Genomic DNA, 9182 nt, shown 5'->3' with positions numbered 1-9182 from the left:
AAATGTGTAAAATCTTATCCTTAAGTTTCAAGATATAAATAACACTAATCTATATTTCTATAGAGGATATTAAAAAAAATATTCGGACAGAAAATAAATGTTTTATTTATTCTTTCAATCATTTAAAAATATTTATAAATATAACCTTTGTACAATGTATTGATGCGTACATAATATGATACCTTGCGGGATTTGAGCTCCAAAATGTCATAAATGACGCTCACAACATCAGGAGCGGCGCACGCGCTATGTACAGCAGTCTGTCCGCAGCCTGTCGCACGACTAGCGACCGGCGGCGACATCGAGCTCCGGCAACGCCCGGTAGCAGACAGACACGGTATAACATCATTTATCTAACCTACGATGTCTATTACACCATTAAATTAAAATATCACAATATGTACATATTAATCAGAAAACTATTCGATAATATCAATATTTCTAAGCGACAGAATTTATGTAATTGAATACCCATTAAATATTTATTCGTGATATTACACAGATCCCAGAACGAACCGCATCGAGCTGCTCGATTAGTGGAGATACCTTAATACTTAGTTCGTTGAACCGTTCGAGGATAAAATAGTAGTAATTATGTTAATTAGATGTCATTTGGTGTATCGCTAATATTCGATGTATGCAATTTCACTTTAATCTCTTCTAAAATCTTACACAACCTTCACTTAAAGGTGTCTTCTAATTTCGCAAGCATTCGCGAATCGCTGTGTTATGTGGTACTTAGGGTCTATACAGACGGACCGAAATTTCAACTGCAATCCAACCGCAAATTGCAGTTCAAGTGCAGTTTGAATGCAGTTGACGACTGCAATAGAACTGCAAACCAAACGTGCAGTCGGATTGCAGCTCAGTTGCAGTTAGCGTGCAGTCGTGTGAACTGTTTGGTTTGCAGTTCTATATAGATCCTTACGCGCACTGTGAATCTCAACTGCAAATTGACTCGGCTAGATTGCCGAAATGGCGATCTAGGGGGATTGCAAGCGTCATAACTGACACTTAGCAGAGTCAGTTTTATTTAAAACAGAGTGAAGCTTTACCGAGTCAATTTAGTAACAGATAATATTAAGAGTAGACCTCTCGGTACCGTAATTGACGAAGGTCATGCACAAAATGAAAATATACATTACAGGCGAATGCTGCAAAATTAGAAAACACCTTAATATCATTCATTTTCCAATTTAAAATAATACTATAATATACGACTATTCCGAACCGATTTAAATCGATTCCAATCCAAAGGCACTTCTCAACTCCCAGCTCTGCCAACTGAATTTCATTCTTATTGACATTAAACGCCCTTAAAGCACTGGTTCACTAACCCAAAACTACGGTTACCACAACTTGCAAGCGTCCATCTCGCTAACAGCGAATTCGGATAATAAGACATATCTAAGATATTGTCGATTTTGTTATAATAATTTAAATAATTCCTTCACTCTATTCACTAAGCCACTAAACAGACAATATTATAAAATATCGCGAAGTGATTAATACATCACATAATACGTTCTTACTTTTCTAACATCGATTGTAACATGCAAATACACATTTATTGCGTTAAGTTTTATCTACTCGTTAAAATGTTTTATTTACATACATAGTTTCAAAAAGTGGAGCCACATTTTAAATAATTGTGCAAATATCTCTCATTTTGGAATCGATAATAATGCTTAACCTGGACAAGTTTTATTTAAATATAATGACATGAATGCGATAATATTTTATAAATTATGTTTCGTTCTATACAATCAATAAAGATGGTAAACAAAGTGTAAAATTAAAAACTTGATCTATTATGTGGCTTATACAAAAGAGTCAATGATGACAGCTTATACGATTGCATAACATTGCAAATGGCATATTCTTAACGACGTCTTTTAGTGTAAAAATATATCCAACGCCAACATTTGTGCGTTACTTTCTCGAGAATGACTGCATCGTTTTGTAGGTTTAATTTACCCGATTATTGAAGTAAGCGATTATCCCTTAGGAATAGGTATAAATAACCAGGCGAATCTGCCCTACATGACGGCTTACAACTCGGCACTAAACAGAGAACACGAGGGCGAGAAGTTTACGTAGTGGCGTACGTGCGTGCGTATGCGCGTGCGTGCGGGCGGGCGCGGGTCAGAAACGGCGCAGCGAGGGCGCCTTGCGCGTGGGCTGCACCGACAGTGGCGCCACCAGCACCGACCCTCCTTCCCCCGATCCCGTGCCGCTGTTGCCCATCTCCTGAACATATAAATATCATTAGCCACAACAAATAGTATAAACTCACTTTCTACATTTACTTTTTCACAAAACAATGACTAGAAAATAAGAAACAAATAAAACATATGCCGGAGCGAACTAAATCATTAATCTACAAGCTACAATCGAGAGACCTACCGACATAGTCCTTGGATTACTAAAACAAATGAGCGATGTTAGTGAAATAAAAGAACATGATTTTGAATTATTAAGTAACCATGATAAGAAATATTGTAAAATTCCCAAGTTTCCAAAGGTAAGCGCTTTTAAATTAACCAGATCAGCGGCTATCGGTCAATTTGTTTACTCGTTAAGAGTATGTAGCAGTCAATAACACTCACGTTAATGTTGTTACAGCTGGCGAGGCGCATCTGCGCGAGCTGCGAGGCGGGCGTGAGGTTGGACGTCGACCCGAACGGCGATATCATCGAGGACATCGCGCGCTTCAGCTTCGACGGCGTCTTGTTGAAGGACAGCGCGCGTCCCACCTGCAACACATACCACCGTCTACAATATCTCCTACATCGATAAGTATTATTGACGTAAATATTTTTCATGCGCCCAAAAAATAGTGTAAGTTAAAAAAGTTAACGAAGGCATGCCTGAAAAATATTTTTTTATATATTTATTTTATTGTAACCACAAAATCCAAAATATTCATTATATTTTATTCTTAAAACTATAGTAAAAATGTAAAATTATTGATTTCACAGGAGAATAAGCATATCACATAAAAATGTTTAATGAAAAGAAGAAACATGAGAGCAAACCTGAAAATGTATTTTCGTTAAAACTTTTTTTAGTATCAATAATTTTACAGAACCCAGGACACCAGAGGCACTAAACATTAGATGAGGTGACATGACGCAACATTAGTAACTGACATAACATGATGAGCACCGCAGAACAAACGAAGGGGCGGGACCTGTAACGTAAGGTATGGCACGCTCACAAACAGAGAAGAAAACGAGTAATTCGATAGTCCAATTTTAAAGAACCCTACCAGGAAAACAAAACACAACATTTTTATAAAGTAATCGTACCATAAGGAATGTTAATATAATTCGTTACCGTCGAAAAGCAGAAGCTGTTATGTTACTGATATTTTAAAACAATAGCATGATCCCAGTTAGGAGTGAGTAAACTTTTAGAAAAATCCCAAGCACATTAGACGCAACACGTGGCATTAGACGCGACGGTGTCGGCAGGCGGGGGGCGGGGGGCGCCCGCCGATGGGTGATATTAGTGTCCGATGGCGCGGGAGCGGGACGGGTATAGAGCGAGAGCGTCAGACCTGTGCGAGTAAGTGAGCGCGCAATACCCATGAGTCTAGCAGGCCGGCCCCCGGCTCGGGCCGCAGCCAGCCGCCCAGCCCGGCCAGCGCCTCCAGCTACAACAGAGGGCCCACTATAGCGCACTGACACTACCATTATTTTTCACGATCACGTCAATGAACGTTTTATCATCGTCTACAGAGCGATACAATAATGCACGTTTACAGTGTGTTATCTTGTGGGACGGTATCATCGTACGTAACAGAATCATCCGCTAACGTGCAAACTGTATGTGCAGGCCTTATAAAATGTGATGATATGTGACACTGAGGAGAAAATATTTCTTAAGTCTAAACCGCTATTTAGTAAATGTATTCAATATTCAATAAAGTGCCTTATTTATGTTGTTCAATAACACTGGTCAACACTGGTTTTGCCACACGAACTTTGATAGCTAATTTTGTTTTATCAATCTACCCTCATTATTAAATCACAGTTGTCATATGTCAATTAGCCTCATATTAGTTGTGATACGGTAATACTCATAACTAGTACTACGGCAGTAAATTAACAGAAACGCTTACAAGTAAATCATTATAAAAATATTTGTCGTTGAATTTGAACACTTTTAAGTGATTTATTAACCCTGTGAACATGTCGAGGAAGTGTAATAATGATCCTAACTCGTTTTGTTATGTCTGCGGAGAACTTACATTCAAAAAACAACGACGAAATTTTACGAATCTTGTGTTGGAGTGTTATCACCAATGTTTTGGTTTTTCTGTCGCCCATCAAGACAAATCCTGGGCCCCTCATGTCTGTTGCATAACGTGTGTGAAAAATTTAACTGACTGGAAGAAAGGTGCACGACCTATGCCGTTTGCTGTACCCATGATATGGACTGAACAGTGAGATCACGTTTCAGATTGCTATTTTTGTATCACTGACATAAAAGGTATAAATTACAAGAAAAAAAACACAGTTATTTACCCTAACTTACCTTCGGCTATAAGACCAGTCTCTCATTGTAAAAAATTGCCAGAACTTATACCAGTTGCAGCTACGTCTGTTGAGAACGACAATTCACAACCGTCCACTTCAGGCTGATGTGTTGACGAGGACGATGACTTTGAGTTTGAAGGAATTGTAAACGAGCCACATTTGATAACTCAAGGAGACCTAAATGATTTGGTTCGGGATTTAAATTTGTCAAAAAAGCAGTCAGAACTATTAGGATCTCGTCTAAAAGAATGGAATTTGCTACATCATAATACAAAAGTTTGCTATTTTCGAAACCGTGATCAACACTTCAGAACGTATTTTTCTCAGGATGGAGATTTGGTGTTTTGCAATAACATAAATGAGATTATGAAAATGTTGGACATAGATTTTGATCTCTCTCAGTGGCGTTTATTCATTGATTCTTCGAAAGCAAGTCTAAAAGCAGTTTTATTGCATAATGGAAACGTACTTCCGTCTGTACCTCTGGCCCATGCTGCAAATATGAAAGAAACCTATGAAAATATGAAACTTTTACTTGAAAAAATAAATTACAGTACATATTCCTTCAAAATTTGCGGTGATCTTAAAGTTGTTGCACTATTACTTGGACTTCAGCTGGGTTATACAAAGTTTTGCTGCTTTTTATGTGAATGGGATAGCCGAGACAGAACTAATCACTATATAAAAAAAACATGGCCTACGCGTGTATCGTTAGTTCCTGGGCAAAAAAACGTAAAGTATTTACCCCTTGTACAGCCAAATAATGTGCTTCTACCACCATTGCATATCAAATTAGGACTAATAAAAAATTTCGTGAAGGCAATGGATCGCAATGGCAGTGGATTTTCGTATCTAAAAAAAAATTCCCTAAAATAAGTGATGCAAAGATAAAAGAGGGTATTTTTGTTGGCCCTCAAATTAGGGAGTTAATAAAAGATATAAGATTTGAAGAAAAATTAAGCGATTTGGAGAAATCTGCATGGAAGGCTTTTAAAAATGTTGTTGCAAATTTTTTGGGTAACCACAAGAGTGACAGCTACAGAGAGTTGGTTAACGTGCTATTATTGTCATATCAAGCATTGGGTTGCAACATGTCACTAAAGATCCATTTTTTAGACTCGCACCTGGATTTTTTTCCTGACAATTTAGGGGCTGTCAGCGACGAGCACGGTGAGAGGTTCCATCAGGACATTTCTAATATGGAAAAGCGGTACCAGGGCAAATGGAGCCCAAATATGTTAGCAGATTACTGCTGGACAATTAAAAGGGACCAACCAGAAGCTAAATATTCAAGAAAATCTTAGATTATTAAGTCATTTATAAAAAAAATAAACTTTTTATTTACGAGATCTGTGTTTTTTTCTTAATATTTTAAATTACTCAATATAATAAAATCCTTGTCTAGCAAATTTTTTTAACTGTTTATTTTTTCTTACAATCACCAATTAAAGTAAAAAATATCAAAAAAGTCCGTGTGGCACGATAAAGTTAAAATTTTGTTGACCAGTGTAATTTTTCACGCCTAAACCAAATGCATTACTGATGACTCATACATAGCAATTAATACTTTAGCACTCAGCTTCTATTTTTAATAAATTATAATTTTTGTTATTGCGACACTTTAATTCATGCCTTAGTTACATAAACTCATGAACATGAAATTCACTGACATAACATTAAATTGTTAACTTATTAATTTAAAAATTTGAATGACAATTACTGTAAACGATATTAATGTGATATAATTATTATTGTGACGCTTGAATTTATAATATTGCTTCGATGCATGTTTAGTGCAGTTGATATTTAATTACCTATTTATCTGAAGTAATACAGCTATCATATTCTTAATTTATACATAGTAAAAAGTACGAAAATTGATCCCTTTAAGAAATTAAGTATTCTGTGGAATAAAAATAAATGCGTTTATTAGTCAGTTACAGTGTTGTGCGTACCTTAATTCTGGTGCGAGCGGCAAACTTGGATACCTTGGACAGGGTACTGAGCGCCAGGTCGCTTGTGTCGATGTCAAGCTGGTGGGACTCCAGACACGCCAAGAATTTGTCCTGTTACCAATTGAATACGAATGTTTAAAGAGAATATTAGTTTAAGTTAATTGTGTGTAGTGTGGACATTACAGCTGTTGTTATAATATATTCGGCATAATATTATGGCCGTATTCTGAAATTTAATGATTATTTAACTTTAACTAAATTAAAACCTTGATAGATAATAATCTACCTATATAGAGCTCATGTCAAAATCATCATTAAATTGAACTTAAGTAATCATCAATTCTCTCTGAGTACAGCAGTTACAGCGACCGCAGACTGACAATTTCAAGTTGGCCAACTATATCGCATAAATATACCCGCCCGCACATTGCATCCAACTAAATATTAATTGGACACCAATCGTATAAGAACCGCGATTCCTTTCCGATTACCTACAAATTAAAAAGTTGTCCAATTAAATTTTGAAACTACGCAATTTAGTTGTACGATAGTCGGCCAACTTGAAATTGTATATCTGCGATGACCCTCAGAGAGCAACATACCGCATCTGCTTTGCAAACAGTGTTGGCCATCTGTCGACATAGCTGTCGCAGGAAGTGCGGTTTGTCGACTGCGTCGTCCGTGATCATGAACGAATACAGCTTCTCCTTCAGCTCCGAGTTGCTCCGACACATCAGCGCGAACACGTTGTGACAGTCTGAAAACATCATAGCTTGAAGACTTTCCAAAAGAATAGGGAGAAGGTAAGTGATAACATGAAGTTTATTGAAAAACTTAATGTTATCACCACAGACATAGATCAAGATAGATACCGCATGTGTATGTACTTCGCGTGCCATAATCGCGTTCCCAAACGACGAGCAATGCTCGTCTTTCGAAAGTCTGTTCTTTAGTCTGCTATCGGAATCGGTCGTCAATCGGAATTTTAAAAATGCCTAAATGCCTAATTGTGCCGCACTGAGGTGTAGAAATTCGAATAGAAACATTCGCCTAGATATTAGCATTGGGCGTACGTTTCTGATCATCGGTACGTTACAGTAGGTAGGAAAAGAGTGGCACGCTCGTTTTCATACAAATGGAGCGACATGCGGTATCTATCTTGATCTATATCTGTGGTTATCGCTTACTTTTATATATAAATGACTAGCTGTTGCCCGCGACTTCGTCCGCGTGGACTTTAGTTTATAGCGCGCGGTGTCAACAAAATTTGTGTCAAATTTAAAAACTTTTATAACCCTGGTAAGTGGTACCCCTCTTAGGGCCGCGCCGGAATGGCAGCGCCGAAAGTGCTCGCCTCGCCGCTGCCATTCCGGTGTAGCGCGGCCCTTAATTAAACAAAATACTCAAAAACAGCTGTGCAGTGTGCACATAATCTATACTAATATTATAAATGCGAAAGTATCTCTGTCCGTCTGTCAGTCTCGCTTTCACGCCAAACGCCAAAACTACCGAACCGATTGTAATGAAATTTTGTATACAGATAGTCTAAGGCCTGAGAAAGGACATAGGCTACTTTTTTACTGAAAAAAAGGGTTGTCAGGGGGTGAAAATGCGTAAATTTGTTCAAATTAAGTTAGTTCCAAAAATTCATAATAGATGGCGCCGTGCGTCTTCTACATCGCGCTGACGCTTGCTCAAAAGTCTTTCTATAAGAGGTGGTATCATCTTACATTTAAGTTTAGATTTTTTTCGATTGTTATATCTATTCTACGGTATTAAATAACTCAGTACTTTATCTGTGCAGTGACGTAACCTTAAACCTATCAATGATAAATAGTTTATGGGTAAAGTTGTGTAATTGGGGGCTAAATAAGCTTTAAAATTTGGAATAAAATATAAAGTTTAATATAAAAAAAAGAAATACTTATTGTGTGCACACTGCACAGCTGTATTGATTTAAAGGGTACCAGGGTTTTTTTATAAAAGCTTTTGACACCAATTTTGTTGACATCGCGCTTTATAAACTGAAGTCCACGCGGACGAAGTCGCGGGCAACAGCTAGTAACTAATAAGTATGATTAGGTCTATGTTACAATGAAGTAAAAAATAAAACGCCATCTGTTGAATCGTATTAGAACTAAAATGTTCATTGCATCGATATATTTCTGGATTTTTTATAATATTATACATAAAATATATTTAAGTAAAAGATAAAACGCCATCTGTTTTCATATATTAGAATTAAAATGTTGATTGCATTGATATATTTTCTGGATGGAATATAGGCCAACACGGTACACTTGAACTCCTTTATTATAGAGCGCCTTCTGTCGTCAACTTGTCACATATATTAGAAATGCAGTAGGAGTTCTATAAGATAAGATAGATTGATTATTATTATACCAAGTGATAATATTATTAAACATAATATTCTAACGTATTAAAAACTATAAACAAAAACATAATAACTAATAAGTATGATTAGTTCTATATTACAATGAAGTAAAAAATAAAACGCCATCTGTTGAATCGTATTAGAACTAAAATGTTCATTGCATCGATATATTCCTGGATTTTTTATAATATTATACATAAAATATATTTAAGACTTTTGAAATTTTATTTTAATACACATCCAAGACCCAGGAACATTTAAAACTTTTTGTTCCGCCTGAGGGACTCG

At 36.6% G+C, this 9182-nt stretch overlaps 1 protein-coding gene across 7 annotated transcripts in view; it reads right to left on the bottom strand.

Moving 5' to 3' along the window:
- Positions 1 to 85: 85 nt before the first annotated feature.
- LOC121729504 (protein ECT2) overlaps positions 86 to 9182 on the bottom strand; it is a 40800-nt gene continuing 31703 nt past the window's right edge. For 4 of the 7 annotated variants that reach the window (XM_042118027.1, XM_042118032.1, XM_042118029.1 and 1 more), the window contains 5 exons: positions 7102 to 7256; positions 6500 to 6610; positions 3563 to 3658; positions 2610 to 2756; positions 86 to 2250 (listed from right to left, as the gene is read on the bottom strand). In XM_042118027.1, coding sequence (XP_041973961.1) covers positions 2146 to 2250; positions 2610 to 2756; positions 3563 to 3658; positions 6500 to 6610; positions 7102 to 7256 — 614 coding nt within the window. In that variant the 3' untranslated portion in view covers positions 86 to 2145. The remainder of the gene's footprint in view (positions 2251 to 2609; positions 2757 to 3562; positions 3659 to 6499; positions 6611 to 7101; positions 7257 to 9182) is intronic. The other 3 variants (XM_042118030.1, XM_042118033.1, XM_042118028.1) reach the window with 2 other exon arrangements.

Source organism: Aricia agestis, chromosome 8 (genome assembly GCF_905147365.1).
Source record: "Aricia agestis chromosome 8, ilAriAges1.1, whole genome shotgun sequence".
Lineage (NCBI taxonomy): Eukaryota > Metazoa > Arthropoda > Insecta > Lepidoptera > Lycaenidae > Aricia > Aricia agestis.
The sequence above is the reverse complement of the archived record's forward strand: the minus strand, read 5'-3'. Positions and strand labels throughout refer to the sequence as shown.